The sequence below is a fragment of the Sapajus apella genome, unplaced genomic scaffold (genome assembly GCF_009761245.1).
Source record: "Sapajus apella isolate SASKATOON/1434 unplaced genomic scaffold, GSC_monkey_1.0 scaffold26, whole genome shotgun sequence".
Classification (NCBI taxonomy): domain Eukaryota; kingdom Metazoa; phylum Chordata; class Mammalia; order Primates; family Cebidae; genus Sapajus; species Sapajus apella.
Genome location: NW_022436966.1, coordinates 11,871,259 through 11,890,903, shown reverse-complemented (window position 1 = coordinate 11,890,903; position 19,645 = coordinate 11,871,259). Strand labels below are relative to the sequence as shown.

At 41.1% G+C, this 19,645-nt stretch overlaps 1 protein-coding gene and 1 long non-coding RNA gene across 7 annotated transcripts in view; one reads left to right on the top strand and one right to left on the bottom strand.

Moving 5' to 3' along the window:
- Positions 1 to 19,645, bottom strand: part of XPO1 (exportin 1) — a 59,359-nt gene that overhangs the window by 21,012 nt on the left and 18,702 nt on the right. For all 6 annotated transcript variants that reach the window (XM_032292018.1, XM_032292020.1, XM_032292019.1 and 3 more), the window contains 5 exons: positions 3,581 to 3,642; positions 3,315 to 3,359; positions 1,065 to 1,246; positions 388 to 436; positions 191 to 310 (listed from right to left, as the gene is read on the bottom strand). In XM_032292018.1, coding sequence (XP_032147909.1) covers positions 191 to 310; positions 388 to 436; positions 1,065 to 1,246; positions 3,315 to 3,359; positions 3,581 to 3,642 — 458 coding nt within the window. The remainder of the gene's footprint in view (positions 1 to 190; positions 311 to 387; positions 437 to 1,064; positions 1,247 to 3,314; positions 3,360 to 3,580; positions 3,643 to 19,645) is intronic.
- Positions 15,862 to 17,679, top strand: LOC116560574. The gene is made up of 3 exons (XR_004273027.1): positions 15,862 to 15,993; positions 16,303 to 16,654; positions 17,665 to 17,679. It is a non-coding gene; the product is annotated as an uncharacterized LOC116560574 (long non-coding RNA).

Genomic DNA, 19,645 nt, shown 5'->3' with positions numbered 1-19,645 from the left:
CAAGTGGCAGAATCAGATTTGAGACTCACTTCAAATAATTTACTAGGTGCAAATATGAAAAATTTCTTCTAAGCGGTTTCCTCATGTTAGAAACAAAGTCGAATATGGTTTTGAATGCAGAGATGAGAGCTTTACATGTGAAAAGAATATATGTGGCTATCCAGTGACAACTGAAATGTATTCACTGTACCTTATAAATTAATGTGCTGATTAATTTGGTCTCAAAAATATATCCCAGTGGAATCCAGTTCAGGAATCTAAGCAACGTTTCCAAGGTTGCATGTACAAGTGGAGCATTTTGAGAATTTTCCTACGACAAAACATACACTTGTAAATAATTGCTTTCCTATTATTGTTATTTTAAAAAATGAAATTAAAAACACTTACCATTACAAACTGACACAGTTGAAATATCTGTGAGAATTCATTGCACATGCTAAAAAAAATATATATCAGTTTTAGAAGACACAGAAATAAATTAAGTTATGTACAATACTAATAAAAATGATTAAGACCCAGTACAGTAGCTCATGCCTGTAATCCCAGGATTTTAGAATACCATGGCAGGAGAACTGCTTGAGCCCAGGAGATTGAGACCAGCCTGGGCAACCTAGCGAGACCCCCATCTCTCAAGGGAAAAAAAAAAAAAAGATTAAAATTTCAACCACCTGGTAATTAAAGATGTGACTATATTTATCTGCTCTCTCTCAGCAGAATTATATCTTCTATTTAAACATTGAACCACTGCACTCCAGCCCAGGCAACAGAGTGAGACTTGTCTCATAAAATAACTAATTTGAATGTTTGGACACGAATCATTTGCTTAGAACCTATTAATTAGTTATCATACAAATCAAATCCTGAAGTGTATCTTGAACAATTCACTTTTCAACCTCCAGAGGTAGTTATTAGGCCCAGTCTAGGACTATTTCTTAATTTGTAGTTGAAAACCACTATAAACAATTGAATGTATTACTGATCACAGTTCCTTAAAATACCTAAACATCCAAATTGCTTGAAATTGAGAAATTACTTTAAAATTCTAAAACATAATTATTACTTGCCTGTCTTTTAAATGCTTAGATTTGACTTGGGTTATCTGTCCACTAGAAAAATCAAATACTTCTTCGCTCAAGAGTTTAAGAATCACCATATTATTTTGACAGAGACTTTCGCTGGTCCTACTTGCTCCAACGATATCACTAATAAAAGTTGGCCAATGTTTCGGCCATTCTTGTTTCAGTATCTAAAATAAGACATGAAATGTTAATCGTACTTCCTTTATCAAATACAAATAAAACAACCTTCAAAGAAATTGTTTAACAGATAAAAGCAGCAGTAAGGACCAATCACTTTTCATTTTCTCCTCCTTTATTAAAAGAAATGTGTCACCCTCTTCACCATACTGGGTAGAAAATAAAACATCAATAAAGTCTTTTATCGTAATCACCCCAAAACCCTTCTCAATTATCCTAATGAAAGGTCCAATCGGTCTAATGGGTCTGTGTATTAGTATCTGCCTCACAGATATGTAGAAATTATCCTAGGAGGCCGGATGGGGTTGCTCACACCTGTAATCACAGCACTTCATGGGAGGCCACAGCAGGCGGATCACTTGACGCCAGGAGTTCAAGAACAGCCTGGCCAACATGGTGAAACCCCGTCTCTACAACAAATACAAAACTTAGCTGGGCATGATGGCGGAGGCCTGTAGTCCCAGCTACTTTGGAGGCTGAGGCAGGAGAATCGCTTGAACCTGGAAGGCAGAGGTTGCAGTGAGACGTGACCTCGCCACTGCACTCTACCTTGGGAGACAGAGCGAGACTCTGTTTCAAAAAAAGAAATCATCCTAGGAGACTCCAGAATTTAACTAACTACAGATGATAAATATCGACTGGGTGGCCGGGCATGGTGGCTCACGCCTGTATTCCCAGCACTTTGGGAAGGCAAAGCAGTCAGATCACAAGGTCAGGAGATCGAGACCATTCTGGCTAACACATTGAAACCCGTTCTCTACTAAAAATACAAAAAATTAGCCAGGTGTGGTGGCACACACCTGTAGTCCCAGCTACTTGGGAGACTGAGGCAGGAGAATTGCTTAAACCCAGCAGGCAGAGGATGCAGTGAGCCAAGATCGCACCACTGCATTCCAGCCTGGGCGACACAGCGAGATTCTGCCTCAAAAAAAAAAAAAAAAAAAAAAAGTGACTAATTAAGACAGCTTACTACTGGATGAAATTTAAGCCTTGAAATGTGGCAGGGTTTGGACATATGAATTTAGAAGAAAGGAGGCACTGCAATCAGGGCCTGAATAATCTTTTACCAAAAGCCTCATGAACTGCATTGTATTTGTATGCAAGTCTGGACTACTGATGTCACACACTAGGGATTTCCCGGATTCTAATAATACATGTTAACCTTCTCTATATTCTCTCCTCCCTCTCCCCATTCAGAGAAGGGCTAACAGAAAAGTCTAAAGTATAATAACAGCTGGAGTTAATCACTGAATACACTGAAGTTTTTGGAGACTTGGATGTTTCTAAACCTTATTTCAACAGAAAATGTGTTTTTCCCCCCTCACATACAAGGGTCCTCTGGAAAAAAAATTATGACATTAGTATAGGAAACAGATACATATAAAAATTATGAATTTGGTCAACATAGTTTAATGACTAAGCATGGGAATCAATTAGAAGGTCAGAAAAAAATCAAAGGATTGAGACAGATAACATGCAAAGGGAACATGCACAGGCATATTAGAAAATTAAAAAACAATCTGGCGGGGAGCAGTGGCTCATGCCTGTAATCCCAGAACTTTGGGTGGCCAAGCTGGGTGGTTACCTGAGGTCAACAGTTTGAGACCAGCCTGGCCAACACGGTAAAAACCCTGTATCTACTAAAGCTACAAAAAATTAGCCAGATGTGGTAGCAGACACCTGTAATTCTAGCTACTCAGGAGGCAGAGGCAGAAGAATTGCTTGAACCCAGGAGGCGGAGTTTGCAGTGAGCTAAAATGGTGCCACCGCACTCCAGCCTGGGCAACAGAGTGAGACTCTGTCTCAAAAAAAAAAAAAAAAAAAAAAAAAACCAAGAAACAGTCCAATGCATACTGCAGCCACATAAATGACAGCTTTAACATTATTTGATGTTTCCTGCCACAGCAAATTAACATTCAGGTACTAGACAATAGGGTACCTATTATTGTTAGAATACTATCATTACTTCTGTAAAATATTAATATACTTTATTTCCTAAGTAGGTCAAACATTTTATTCAAATAATAAGCATATTTCTTCTTAGAAGGCAAAGCTTACCTGAACAAGGATCATATTTAATTTTCCGATATACACCTTTTCTTTCTAAAGAAAGATAAAAGATTAAATGAGAGCCTGAGGTAAGTACAATAAATAAGAATATAAGCATAGACAATCCTCCTAAGAAACAAATGATTACAGCTCTACTGCAAATGATTGATTGTGCTTATGTGGGATTATGTGTCTTGACAAATTAGGTTGTAGTCAAAGACTCAATATCTAAATGATTTTATGCTCTCCTAATAGTCTCCAAAATAAACTCTTACCTCTACACAAGTTGGGTCAGATGATGTCTTGATAATGAGGCCAACAACGTATTTTTTTATTCCTATTTAAAAAAATTGCACATATAAAACAAATTATCTCTTTTGTAGCACGCAAATACATTCTGAGAACTGTATTTGTAATTAATGTGGGAGAGGGAGGACTAAGTAAAATCAGATAATATACTCTCAACCCATCACCAATATCGGCATTTAAAAAAAATTCTGGCATGGTGACTCACACTTGTAATCCCAGCAACCCTTTGGGAGGCCGAGAGGGGTGAATCACCTCAGGTCAGGAGTTAGACCATCCTGACCAACATGATGAAATACAAAAATTAAAAATACAAAAAATAATTGGGTATGGTGGTAGGCGCCTGTAATCTCAGCTATCAGGAGGCTGAGGCAGGAGAATCGCTTGAACCCAAGAGGCAGAGGTTGCAGCGAGCAGAGATCGGGCCATTGCACTCCAGCCTGGGTGACAGAGCGAGATTGTCCGCCGCCCCCCCCCCCCCCCCCCCCAAAAAAAAATCCACTGAGTTTAATGTGCTATTCATACTTTTAAAGATGGGATCTGGCATTGCTGCCTGGGTTGGTCTTAAATTAGGCTCAAGTGATCCTCCTACATAGGTCTCCCAAAGTGCTGGAATTACAGGAATAAGCCAACACACCCAGCCTGTAACAAACTGCTATTCCAGTTTCTCTCATCATAATCTGTCTCCAAAAAGAAAAGAAACAGGTGAAACCCAGAGTCCTGCTATGTCACCCACAATGGAGTGCAGTGGCATCATCTTGGCTCACTGCAACCTCTGCCTCCCAGATAAGTGATTTTCCTGCCTAAGCCTCCCAAGTACCTAGGATTACAGGTGAGCACCACCACACCTAGCTAACTGTTGTATTTTTAGTAGAGACAAGGTTTCACCATTTTGTCTAGGCTGGTCTCAAACTCCTGACCTCAAATGATCCATCTGCCTCAGCCTCCCAAAGTGCTCGATTCGTAACTCACTGCACCCAGCCCTTTCTTTCTTCCTTTAGAGACAGAGTCTTAATCTGTTGCCCAGGCTGGAGTGCAGAGTTGCAATCTCGGCTCACTGCAACCTCCACCTCCCGGGTTCAAGCGATTTTCCTGCCTCAGCATCCCAAACAACTGGGATTCCAGGCGCGTACCACCACACCTTGGCTAATTTTTGTAGAAACCAGTTTTCACCATGTTGGCCAGGCTGGTCTGAAACTCCTGACCTCAAGTAATGCGTCTGCCTTGGCCTCCCAAAATGCTGAGATTATAGGCATACGCCACCATGCCTGACCCAAACTTTTAACTCATAAAAATTTACTTATGGCTTGGGCACAGTGGCTTACTCCTGTAATCCCAGCACTTTGGGAGGATGAGGTGGGCAGATTGCTTGAGGCCTAGAGATGAAGGCTTCAGTGAGCTGAGACTGTGCCACTACACTCCAGCCGGGGCAACACAGTGAGACCATGTTTCAAAAATGAATTAATATACATGTTATTGTTTACCACTATACATTATTTGCAACATTAAGCTCATAAAAAAATACATTAACTTCTCCACACACACAACATTAAATAAAAGAGGGAGGAGGTTTAGGGAAACATTTCTTAAGGATCTCTTCATAGTAAAACCTACTCTTTAAATAATTAAGACAAGATACTCATATCCTGGATTTTAATTTGCTTCATGCAGAATTTGCTGAGCATCTACTATAGGTTTCATTCTCCAAGAGCACAGGATTCAATAATGTTGCAAAATTTTTAATTCTCAGAACATTTTTTAAAGAAGTGTGGTGCAGGCTGGGCGTGGTGGCTCATGCCTGTAACCCTAGCACTTTGGGAGGCCGGAGCTGGCGGATCATGAGGTCAGGAGATCAAGACCATCCTGAACAACATGGCGAAACCCTATCTCTACTAAAAACACAAAAATTAGCCGGGCATGGTGGCAGTCGCCTGTAGTCCCAGCTACTTGGGACTATAGTAATGAAAATCTAAAGCAGGAGAATTGCTTGAACCTGGGAGGTGGAGTTTGCAGTGAGCCAAGATCGTGCCACTGCACTCCAGCCTGGACGACAGAGCGAGACTCTATCTTAAAAAAATAAAAAAAATAAAAAAAAATAAAAAGTGTGGTGCACCTATATTAAAACACCAAAACGATATTAAGTAGCAATTCTAACTGAACAAATTACTCTTTCCTACTATGTAAAATTAACAACTAATACTCTCATATCTGTTTAATTTAGGCTTTGTCACCAAATCAGTTACATTATGACTTTTCATTTTCATAGCTTTCAGAATTTTGGAAAAGCAGGTAAGCGATGTAGGGCTGTATGTTCCAAGCCTCATCTAGCATATATAGAAAGAACCAACTGAAATTTTCGTTGAGAAGGAAAATAAAAAATTTAGCCATTAAAATTAGCAGTAAACATAGCCAACTTTAAGGTAGCAAAATGCTTATGAGATTGTATAACTATGAGCTAATGTATTAAATTCACTTTTTCTTTTTTTAAAGAGATGGGGTCTCACTATGTTGCCCAGGCTGGAGTGCAGTGGCTATTCAGGCGCAATCCCACTACTGATCAGCACAGGAGTTTTGACCTGCTGTTTCCAACCTGGGCCGGTTTACCCCTCCCCTTAGGCAACCTGGTGGTCCCCGCTCCCAGGAGGTCACCATATTGATGGCAAACTTAGTGTGGACATCTGATTGGCACAGCACACTACAGCCCAGAACTCCTGGACTTAAGCCATCCTCCAGCTTCAACCTCCTGAGTAGCTGGGACTACAGGCATGCGCCACTATGGCCGGCAAAGCCATTTCCCACAATACCCAAAATAAAAAATTTCTAAAACAGTAATTACAAAGACTTTCCTAATAACGAAAAAATACTATCAATGCAGCAAAACAATATAATACATGTAATGGAAATCTAATGGTGTTAAGTGTTAATATGCATAGTAACATTTATGCTACAAGTACATAAAATGAATGCAGAAGTGGAAAATATCTTGTTTATACTTTGTTTCAGAGACAGGGTCTTGCTCTGTTGCCCAGGCTAGAATGCAGCAGTCCCACCATATCTCACCACAGCCTTGAATTCCTGGGCTCAAGCAATCCCCCTGCCTCAGCCAGCTGCATAGCACCATGCCTGGCTAATTTTTTCTGGTCTCACTATTCCCAGGGCTGGCCTTGGCCTCAAGATCTCAAGCAATCCTCCTGCCTTGGCCTCCCAAAATGTTGGAATTACAGGCCTGACCCACCATGCCCAACCTAATACAATTTTTAAAAACAAAAAGTAGGAAATCAATTCTCTTTTTAAATGAGAACTGAATTATAAAAATTTGGGCAATCTGGCCAGGGGTGATGGCTCATGCCTATAATCACAGTACTTTGGGAGGTCGAGGCTGGCGAATCACCTGAGGTTGCGAGTTTGAGACCAGACTGACCAACATGGAGAAAGCCCGTCTCTACCAAAAATACAAAATTAGCCAGGCGTGGTGGCGCATGCCTGTAATCCCAGCTACTCAGGAGGCCAAGGCAGGAGAATCACTTGAACCTGGGAGGTGGAGGTTTCAGTGAGCTGAGACTGCACCATTGCACTCCAGCCTGGGCAATAAGAACAAAACTCTGTCTCAAAAAACAAAACAAAACAAAACAAAAAAACAAGAATTTGGATAACCTATGCAACATTCTTTTTTTTTTTTTCTTTTTGAGACAGTGTCTCCCTCTGTCAACGAGGCTGGAATGCAGTGATGTGATCTTGGCTCACCAACATGGCCAGCCTTCTAGGTTCAAGCTTTTCTCCTGCCTCAGCCTCCTGAGTACCTGAGACTACAAGTGTGTGCCACCACGTCTGGCTACATTTTTTTTTTTTTTTTTTTTTTGAGACAGAGCCTCACTCTGTCCCCCAGACTGCAGTGCAGCAAGTGGCACAATCTCGGCTCACTGCAACCTCTGCCTCCTGGGTTTAGGTGATTTTCCTGCCTCGGCCTCCCAAAGTGCTAGGAACACAGAGGTGAGCCACAGTGCCTGGCTTTTTTTGTAGAGATGGGATTTCACCATCTTGGCCAGGCTGGTTTCAAATTCCTGATTTCAGGTGATTCGCCCACCTTGGCATTCCAAAGTGCTGGGATTACAGGTGTAAGCCACCTCACCTGACCGATTCTCACTTTTATAGCAATACTTTACTTCAAACTACTTTCCATATGTCCTTAATGCTCACTACATGTAATAAATAATTCTGATAGTACTGACCCTTTTGTTCCTTAAAGATTATTATCAATTAAACCAGGTACAGTGGCCCTAGAAGCTCTGATTGCCTGCTACAAGGATTATTTGATCAGGTACCATTGTTCATTCTCCAAATCCCTTCCTCAAGGCTTGCCTAAAATTAAAAAAAAAAAAAAGGCAGCTCAATTAAGTGGCATTCCAGCCAGGGGTGGCTCAGGCCTGTAATCCCAACACTTTGGGAGGCCGAGGCAGACAGAACACTTGAAGTCAAGAGTTCCAGACCAGCCTGGCCAACATGGTGAAACTGTCTCCACTACAAAAATACAACAAAATTAGCCGGGCAAGGTGGTGGGTGCCTGTAATCCCAGCTACTCAGGAGGCTGAGGCACAAGATCATTTGAACCCAGGAAGTAGACTTTGCAGTAAGCTGAGATTATGCCACTGCACTCCAGCCTGGGTGACAGAGTGAGACTCCATATCAAAAACAACAACAAAAAAATTCCAATTGTGAACTGCACTTAAAAATAAATTAGCAATGATCTCTACTAATAGCTAAGAAATAAAAATAATTATAAAAAATAAATTAGCAATGATATAATACATATCTAGGTAGAAAATTGAAATGTTAGCTCAGCTTGAGATTTGACAGAGAATGATCCATTACTCGTCTGACTTTCTGTGCTAAATAAATTAGTGTGTCTAAGTTGCAAAACAGATATTTACATAATACATTTTAATTTCTTAAAATTAGCTTTTTAAGCTCTTCCTTAAAAAGCTTGATATAAAAGGTGAAGAAGGCTTGGCACAGTGATTCACGCCTATAATCAATCCCAACACTCTGAGGCTGGTAGACCACCTGAGGTCAAGAGTTCAGGACCAGCCTGGCCAACATGGTAAAACCTCGCCTCTACTAAAAGTACAAAAAATTAACTGGGCGTGGTGGCATGAGCCTATAGTCCCAACTACTCGGGGAAGCTGAGGCAGAATTACTTGAACCCAGGAAGCAGAGGTTGTAGTGAGCCAAGATGGGGCCACTGCACTCCAGTCTGTGCAACAGAAGGAGACTCCATCTCAAAAAAAAAAAAAAAAGGAAAAAAGAAAAAGGTGAAGAAACCTTGATCTAAAAATAAAAAACAGGTCAGGCACCATGGCTCACACCTGTAATCCTAGAGGTTTGGAAGGCTGAGGTGAGAGGATGGTTTCAAGAATCAAGTTTGAGGCCTTGGGCAATACAGCAAGGCCTCATTTCCACAAAAAAATTAAAAACTTAGTTGGGTGCAGTAATTCCTCCCTATACTTCTAGCTACTTGGGCTGTACCAGAAGAATTCTACCCATCACCCAGGAGATCGAGGCTACAATGAGCTATGATTGTGCCACTGCACTCCAGCATGGGCAACAAACAGAGTGGGTCTCTGTCTCTTTAAAAAAACAAGGCAACTCAAGACGGATTAAAGATAAAGAAACAAACAAGGCTAGGTGCAGTAGCTCACACCTGCAATCCTAGCACTTTGGAAGGCCAAGGTGGGCGGATCACTTGAGGCCAGGAGTTCAAGACAAGTCTAGCCAACATGGCAAAACCCGTCTACTAAAAATTCAAAATTAGCTGGGCATAGTGGCTTACACCTGCAGTCCCAGCTACTCAAGAGGCTGAGGCAGGAGAATTGCTTAAACTTGGGAGGCAGAGGTTGCAGTGAGCCGAGATTGTGCCACTGCACTCCAGCCTGGGTGACAGAGCGAGACTCCGTATCAAAAATAATTAAATAAAACATTTCAAACAAAGGTTCTCATTGAATTGTGTGTCTTTGATAAATGCAGTAATTACCTTCTTGAGGTTGCCATCAGGATCTTCAACGGATTCAGACACTGACTTAGTATTGTTAAAATCATAGTGTCCCAAGACCTTATTCTCCTCAAAATAAATAAAAATTCACACTCAAAGTTGCTAGGTCAGGCTGGGCATGGTGGCTGACACCTGTAATCCCAGCACTTTGGGAGGCCGAGGCAGGTAGATTACCTGAGGCAGAATTCAAGTCCAGCCTGGCCAACATAGTGAAACCCCACCTTGGCGGGGCGTGGTAGCTCACGCCTATAATTGAAGCACTTTGGAGGCCAAGGCGGCCGGATCACCTGAGGTTGGGAGTTCAAGACCAGCCTGACCAACATGGTGAAACCCCGTCTTAAAAAAAAAAAAAAAAAAAAAAAAAAAAAAACCCATCTCTATTAAAAATTTAAAAAAAAAAAAAAATTAGCTGGGTGTGGTCCCCATATTCCCAGCTATTAGGGAAACTGACGCAGGAAAATCACTTGAACCCGGGAGGCAGAGGTTGCAGTGAGACAAGGTTCCACCACTGCAAGAGGCTCTGTCTCAAAAAAACAAAAAAAAAAAAAACAAGATAGGTCAAAAGCTCTAAATGCTTCTTGTAAAGTTGTTTTTTTGAAGCCATATAAAATGTAGTCAAAATATAATACACACCTGTAGAAATGCCTAACCATTCACTGAAAGACAGCTTATGACATGTAAAAGTTCCAAATCCAAGAGGCAATGCATACATCTTTAATATTCCGGCTCTATTTTCTCAATATAGATATGTTTTAACACTCCCATTTCAAATAAAAACACACCAATGCCAAATGGTCAATATAAACTTGCAACTGCAGAGTATCAACTTCAGCAAGCTAAAAAGGTGATATCTAAATAAACCCTATGCTAACTTAGAAGGTACATACCATCTGGCATGTTATTTACACAGCAATAACAATCTTATCCTTCAGAAACACCTTGTAAACACTGGATACTCAATGATAGGGTAAAAACCATGCATTATTGAACTTGATTTTTATATGAACAGAATTCACTAACACTCTTTAAAATATTGAGAACAAATTGATTCAAATGGTGCCATATTCCCATGGAAGCAAAACTCAAACTTCAAGTCATATAGTTGTACATCAGCATCTTACGTAGTCTGTGATAGTCATATAGTAAACGTTTTCAACCAAATAAGGACCTGACTTATTAAAAGAAAGATGCATTCCTAGGCAAATTCTTAGAATGTGGGAGTCCATGTTACATTTTCCAGTTCCTCTTCTTCACAGAAGCTAATTTTAATGTACCGTTTAAGTACCCCAAATCTGAAATCTGAAATACTCCACAATCTGCAAGTTCCAAAGCACCAACATGACACTTAAAAAGAAATGCTCACTAGAGCATTTCAGATTTGGGATGCTTAACCAATGAGCATAATGCAAACATTCCAAAATCTGAAAAAGCCCAAAATCTGGAACACTTCTCATCCCAAGCACTTCCAGTAAGAGACACTCAACCTGCACCACAGAAAATGGTTTAAGGCTTTCAACACACTATTAAAAATGTAAATTACAAAGAAAGAAAAAAAAAAAGTTCAATCCAGTTCTGAACCAATCTTAGTTTAAACATTTGTTTAGCTGGGCGCAGTGACTCACACCTGTAATCCCAGTACTTTGGGAGGCTAAGGCGGGTGGATCACCTGAGGTCAGGAGTTTGAGACCAGCCTGGCCAACATGGTGAAACCTCGTCTCTTCTAAAAAAGAAAAAAAAATTTTATTTAAAAAAAAAAAAAAAAAATACACAAGCTAAAAAAATGTAAATCTGGTACATTTCTACATCAATGCCATATATAATTGAAATGTTTATTACAAATATCAGCCCATCAAAACATCAAAATTGGCCAGATGTGGTGGCTTACATCTGTAATCCTAGCACTGTGGGAGGCTGAGGTGAGTGGATCGCTTGAGGCCAGGAGTTTGAGACCAGCCTGGCCCACATCGTGAAACCCGTCTCTACTGAAATACAAAATAATAGCCAGGCGTGGTGGTGCACACCTGTAGTCCCAGCTACTCGGGAGGCTGAGGTATGAGAATCACTTCAATCCAGGAGGCAAGAGGTTGCAGTGAGCCAAGATCATACCACTGCACTCCAGGAGCCTGGGCAACAATGGGAGACTGTCTCAAAAAAAAAAAAAAAAAAAAAAAAAAAAACCCACCACCAAAATTGATCTTTGGAAAGATGGTCAATAAAGTATAGTGATCTGTTCTCTTTACTTACACAGGGTATGCAGGACATTGTTACTGCTGTGCTCACAATGAAATATTAACAGTTCTGAGAACAATGCCATGGAAGACAAATAGCTAACAATAATTCCAATAACTCTAAAGCGGGAGTTAACAACTTAGGGCTCCCCTAGATAGTCTAGAATTAAACCTACTTTGATAATCTTAAGAGAAATGGATCTATACAAACATTCACCATTATCATATGAATGTGTATGGCCTCAAACATACTGATAAAAAAATCTAAAAGATGGCTGAGGCAGACTGATAAAAAAATCTAAAAGATAGCTGAGGCAGAACGATCACTTGAGCCCAGGAGTTCAAGACCAGCCTAGGCAACATAGTGAGATCCTACCTCTACAAAAAATAAAAAAGTGAGCCAGGTATGATGGCACTATCATGTAGTCCCAGTTATGCAGGAGATGAGGCAGGAGGATTGCTTGAGCCCTGGAAGTTGAGGCTCGAGTAAACCATAATCCTGCTACTGCACTCCAGCTTGCAACAGAGTGGGACCCTATCACAAAAAAAAACGAAAAAAGTGAAAAGCCCCCAATGTCTATCAATAGATGAATACACAAACAAAATGTGGTATACATGTATACAGGTACAATGAATTATCCGGCTTAAAGGGGAATGAAATTTGAGTACATGCCATAACAAATATGAATCTTGAAAACACATGCTATATACTTTTAGACAATGTGAAAAAGACAAAATACTGTTTTCTTTTTCTTTCTTTCTTTCTTTTTTTTTTGAGACAGACTTGTTGCCCAGGATAGGGTGCAATGGCGCAATTTCGGCTCATGAAACCTCTGCCTCCCGGATTCAAGCAATTCTCCGTGCCTCAATCTCCCAAGCAGCTGGGAGATTGAGGCAGCAGAATTTGACTTAGGGGCCAACACACCTGGCCCCTAGGTCAAAGTTTTTCAACAAGTTGCAAGGAAATCTGATGGAGAAAAATAATCTCTCCAATAAACGTTGCTGGAACAATCAGATAACGTACAAAAATAAACCTTGGGAGACTGAGGGGAGAAGAAAGCTTGGGCCCAGGAGTTCTAGGCTGCACTGAGCCATGAATGTGACACTGCACTCCAGCCTGGCAAAACAGTGAAACCCTGTCACTATGAAAAATTTTTAACAAATTAGCTGAGTGTAGGGGTGCATATCTGCGGTCCCAACTACTAGGGAGCCTGAGTTAGAAGGATCGTTTGAAACTGGGTGGTCAAGGCTGCAGTGAGCTGTGATTACATCATTGCACCTCAGCCTCGGAGACCAAATGAGATCTTCTCTTAAAAACAAATAAATAGGCCGGGTACAGTGGCCCCTGTCTGTAATCACAGCTCTTTGGGAGGCCAAGACAGATGGATCACAGGGTCAAGAGTTCGAGATCAGCCTGGCCAATATGGTGACATGCTGTCTCTACTAAACATACAAAAATTAGCTGGGCATGGTGGCAGGCACCTGTAGTCCCAGCTAATCAGGAGGCTGAGGCAGAAGAATCACTTGAACCCAGGAGTCAGAGGCTACAGTGAGCCTAGATCATGCCATTGCACTCCATCCTGGCAACAGAGCAAGACTCTGCCTCAAAAAAAATAAATAAATAAACAAACAAACCTTGACCCTTATCTCACATCATATACAAAAATTAAAATGCATCACAGAATGCTTTTTTCAGACAGGGTCTCTGTCGTCCAGGCTGGAGCGCAATGGCATGATCTTGGCTCGCTGCATTCTCCCGCTCCTGAACTCAAGCACTCCTTCCACCTTAGCTTCCCCGTAGTCCGGACTACAGGGGCATTCCACCATGCCTGCCTAATTTTTTCTGTCTTGTTTATAGAGACCAGGTTTTGCCATGGCTGGTCAAGAGACCCACTGAACTTGGCCTCCCATTGTTGGTATTATACATGTGAGCCACTGCACTCAGCCAAATCACAGATCTCAACACAAGAGCTAAAACTACAAAGCCTCTGTAAGAAAACTTATAGAATACCTTTTTTTTTTGGAGACAGTCTTGCTCTGTCGCCCAGGCTGGAGTGCAGTGGTATGATCTCAGCTTACTACAGTCTCCACCTCCCCAGTTCAAGCAATTCGCCACCACACGTGGCTAGCTTTTTTTATCTTTAGTAGATGAGTTTTCATCCTGTTGACCAGGCTGGTCTTGAACTGCTGACTTCAAGTGATCCACCTGCCTCTGCCTCCCAAATTGCTGGAATTACAGGTGTGAGCCACTGTGCCAGGCCAAAAACTTACAGAATATTTTAATTTACCTTTGCATGATAAAAATTTCTTGAATACAACACAAAAAGCACGACTATACAAAAAAAAAAATCAACATTGAATTCAATCAAAATTTGAAATTTTTGCTCTTCAAAAGACACCATTACAAAATTAAAAAGGAACCCACAGACAGAAAACACTTGCAAATCATACAGCTAACAAAATACTCCTGACTAGACTACAAAGAGCCCTTAGATCTCAATAAGAAAATGGGCCAGCCAGGCACGGGGGCTCACGCCTGTAATCCCAGCACTTTGGGAGGCCAAGGCAGGCAGATCACGAGGTCAAGAGATTGAGACCATCCTGACCAACATGGTGAAACCCCATCTCTACTAAAAATACAAACTGGGCATGGTGGCGTGCACCTGTAATCCCAGCTACTCGGGAGGCTGAGGCAGGAGAACTGCTTGAGCCCGGGAGGTGGAGGTTACAGTGAGCCGAGATCGTGCCACTGCACTCCAGCCTGGTGCTTGGTGACAGAGCAAGACTCTGTCTCAAAAAAAAAAAAAAAAAAAAAAAAAAAGGAAAGAAAAAAAAAAAAATAGCCCAAGAAAAACTGGGCAAATTTCTTAACAGGTGCTTCACCGGAAAACATACTGCCATGGCAAAGAACATGGAAGGATATGTGATGGAACGCAGTACAGCACTACTTCACATGGAAATGGAAATTAAAACCACAATGAGGTGCTAATCTATGTACTACAACAGCCAAATTAAAAGCACTGTGCAGATCAAGTGTCAGCCAAGATGTGAATATTGAATATATTGGTGAGACTGATACAACCACTTTGGAAGATAGCTGGATGCTTAAACATACACCAAAACATCCATATGGGCCCAGGGCAATTGCTCACACCTATCATCTCAGCACTTTGGGAGGCCAAAGTGGGCGGATCACCTGAGGTTGGGAGTTTGAGATCAGCCAGGCCAACATGGTGAAACTCCATTTCTATTACAAAAACAAAAATTAGGCAGGTGTGGTGGTACATGCCTGTAATCCCAGCTACTCGGGAGGCAGAGGCACAAGAATTGCTTGAACTCGGCCGGGCGCGGTGGCTCAAGCCTGTAATCCCAGCACTTTGGGAGACCGAGGTGGGTGGATCACGAGGTCAAGAGATCGAGACCATCCTGGTCAACATGGTGAAACCCCGTCTCTACTAAAAATACAAAAAATTAGCTGGGCGTGGTGGCACATGCCTGTAATCCCAGCTACTCAGGAGGCTGAGGCAGGAGAATTGCCTGAACCCAGGAGACAGAGGTTGTGGGGAGCCGAGATCGCGCCATTGCACTCCAGCCTGGATAAAAGCGAAACTCTGTCTCAAAAAAAAAAAAAAAGAATTGCTTGAACTCGAGAGCCGGAGGTTGCAATGAGCCAAGAGTGCAACATTGCACTCCAGCCTGGGCAACAGAGTGTGACTCTGTCTTAAAATAAATAAGTAAATAAAATAAACCATATAATCCAGGGATCCCACTCAAATGAGTGACAACAAGCATATGCGGAGTGGCACAGTGAAGGTGAAAGTAATTGGAGAGAGGGAAATCTTGATTATACAGAGTTAGTTTCATGGGAACATGCACAAGGCAAAACGTATCCAAACGTACATTTTAAACCTAATAAATAAGGCAAATACAGGAAATTCTCAAAGGCCAATATCAATTAAAGGAAACATGTTAAATAGCTTCAATACAATTAATGGGAGATCTTAAGCAGGAGTGACCCGATTAGTTCTGTTTCTGAAGCTTCTGAGACTGTGGTGAAAAAATTGTAAAGGACACAGAAAAGTAGGTGTTACTGAGCTCACTTAAGAAGGTATTTCAGGGCCGGGCGCGGTGGCTCAAGCCTGTAATCCCAGCACTGTGGGAGGCCGAGGCGGGTGGATCACGAGGTCAAGAGATCGAGACCATCCTGGTCAACATGGTGAAACCCCGTCTCTACTAAAAATACAAAAAATTAGCTGGGCATGGTGGCGTGTGCCTATAATCCCAGCGACTCAGGAGGCTGAGGCAGGAGAATTGCCTGAACCCGGGAGGCGGAGGTTGTGGTGAGCCGAGATCGCGCCATTGCACTCCAGCCTGGGTAACAAGAGCGAAACTCCGTCTCAAAAAAAAAAAAAAGAAGGTATTTCAGGAATTTCAGGGTATTTTGAGACTGGAATAAGGTGATTTGGTGAAATGCAGATATTTCACGAAAAACAGTTGGGAATCCACTGCTTATTGATACTCAGCACACAGAAGCACAGGGCTTCCTAAACATTAGCTAACCCCCAAAACCTCACAACACAAGCCAAAATATGAGGTTAAATAATATACCCAGTATTACGGTGCCAATAAATGTACCACATGTGTCTCACCTCAAAGAAGAGCACTAAACAAGAATTTATGAGTGGATCAGCTTTGGTCTGCCAACCAAAGACACTAAACTGTACAACTCAGAAATTTTAGTGGCCCAACTACTTATAAAACCAACCCTTGTAATTACGATCTTTCCACTTTGGACTAGTTGTTTCATAAACTAGCTTCTTCTCTAAATAGAGGAAGTGAAACAATGTGAGCAAGTTTTTTTTTTTTTCTTTTTTTTTTTGACAGAGTTTTGCTCTTATCCAGGGTGCAATGGCGCAATCTTGGCCCACGGCAACCTCCGCCTCCTGGGTCCAAAAGATTCTCCTGTCTCAACTTCCCGAGTAGCTGGGATTATAGGCACCCGCCACCACACCCAGCTAATTTTTGTATTTTTAAAAGAGACAGGGTTTCACCTTGGTGGTCAGGCTAGCCTTGAACTCCTGACCTCAGGTGATCTGCCCACTTTGGCCTCCCAAAGTACTGGCTGCGATTACAGGTGTCAGCCACCTCGCCCAGCCTAAATGCCATTTTTTAAAAAGGATGGGGGATTATCTGGATCATGACTCTGATAGAGAATCAAGACCACCTAGAGGACGTTTATGACTTCAGTGATGGCTAGGGATGGTGATATAGCTGAACTCCAGCACTTTGGGAGGCCAAGGCTGGAGCATCACTTGTGGTCAGGAATTCAACACCAGCCTGGACGACATAATCAAACCGTGTCTCTATCAAAAATGAGAAAAAATTAGCTGGATGTGGTGGCACATTCCTGTACTCCTAGCTATTTTCAGGGCTGAGGCAGGGTAAATGCCTGAGCTCAGAAGTTTGAGGCTACAGTGTACGACTGTGCCACTGTACTCCAGCATGGGTGGCACAGTGAGATCTTATCTCAAAACAACTGAATAAATAAAAAACTACCACTCTTTATTTGAAAATTCTTTCATTTCACATATTAATATTTCCCAGCCAGGTGTGGTGGCAATTTGGGACACCAAAGTAGAAAGACTGCTTTAGCTCAGAAGTTTAAAACCCACCCGGGCTTCACAGTGAGACTCTGTCTCTTAAAAACATTTTTTTAAATTAGCTGGGCATGATGGTGTGGACCTACAGTTCCTAGCTACTCTCAAGGTTGAAGCAAAAGGGCCAGGCGCGATGGCTCCTGCCTATAATCCCAGCACTCTGGGAGGTTGAGGTGGGTGGATCACCTGAAGTCAGGAGTTCAAGACCAGCCTGGCCAACATGGCAAAATCCTGTTTTTACTAAAAAATAAATAAAAATTAAAAAAATTAGCGAGAGAGAGAGAGAGCGCCCAGGATCCCAGAAGTTCCACGCTGCGGTGAACCATGATTATAGCACTGCACTCCAGCCTGGGCAACAGAGTAAAACCTGAATCTTTAGAGAAAAAAAGACACTCTGAGCCCTAATATCAATGAGCTTATAGTTTGGAGGATGGGGGAAAAAGTGACTAATATAGCCAAGCGTAATATGGGTTGCGAAGGACAAAACACGTATGACACGAACAGACAGACACATATGGCCTAAAGCTAAATGAAAATCTAGAGGAAAGTAATAAATTTTACATAACACAAATCTCATTTAAATGTTTTATTATCTCTCCCTTTCTCTTGTTATAAAAATATCTTTTGGAAAATTAAATGTTCTTTTAAACATCCTTACTTGCTAATTATGTGTACTGTTTGTTCTTTAAAATTTTATTCTGTGACCCACTGGCACAGGATACACTAAGATATAACACAACCCACCAGCACAGGATACACTAAGGTATAACACAGCAAGAGACAAGTAACCCAGTCAAAAATCCTGAGATTTTCCTGACAGTAATTTAGACAAGAGGCCTAAATTGAAAATGCCATTACTCTAAAAGAACATGTAAAAATTAACATATGCTGTGGACAAGAACCTAAAAGCAGATAAAAGAAATTCTAAATCAGAAACAAATGCAGGAATCTCATTTTGGCATATTCTTGTGCAGTGAAACCTTTCCTTCCTTTAATACATCAGGCATTTCTTTCCATTTATGTGAATGAAACTTGGCTAAAGGGCCAGACTTAGACTCTTATCATTCTGTTCTTTTTTTTTTCCCCAGCACCAACTTGCTGTATCATTCTGTTGTTTTAGCTTGTGAAGCATTCATTAGATACACCTAATCTAATTCTGATCAAATTAGCATGTGTTTTGTCTTCCCAGCTATAACACTGTAACATACAGCACTTTGATGTACAGGTAACCTTAATGTTTATATTAAGGTTACATTATTATATAACCCTCTATTAAATATTTTAAATATATTAAATAACTTTATATTAAATATTTATAACATTAATATTCAGTAGTACTTGGTACAAAGAACATGCATGATATGCACCCCAGGTAAACAAATACATATGCTATGGTAGTTGTACAAAGGACAGCTATAGCTAACAAGTAGAGAATACCTCTAAAAGACAGGACACTTATGGACAAGGCAATACAATATTTTAAATTAATATGTAATTTCTAATACCAAAGTTACTTAAAGATGAAGGAAAATTAATGTTCAGAAGATCTAATCTATTTTGTGAAATAAATCTTTCAGTTAAAGAAGGCTCCCAGTCAATATTAAAAAGGTAAACATGTGGACTAGGTGTGGTGGCTCATGCCTACAACCCCAGTACTTTGGGAGGCCAAGGTGGGAGGATTGCTCAAGCCTAGCAGCCAGTAGCATGGGCAACGCAGTGAGACCCCATCCCTACAAGACATTAAAAAAAAAATTTTTTTTTTAGTAGGGTATGGTGGGACATGCCTGTGTTCCCAGCTACTTGGGAGGCTGAAGTAGGAGGATTGCTTGACCCCAGCTATTTGATGGTGCCACTGTACTCCAGCCTGGGGAACAGTGTGAGACCCTGTCTCGACAAAACAGAAAATAAGAAAACTTTTTTAAATTAATTTTTTTACGTTAACAAATCTAACAATGATATTGATAAACTGGTAATAATCATATATTTCAAATGTGGAAAAGATCTTCCAGAACAATCAAATGTGATAAAAAAGAGAGATGCTGCAAAGGCAGAAGAACATTAAATTAGAAAAAAAAAAAAAAAAAAAAAAAAAAAAAAAAAAAA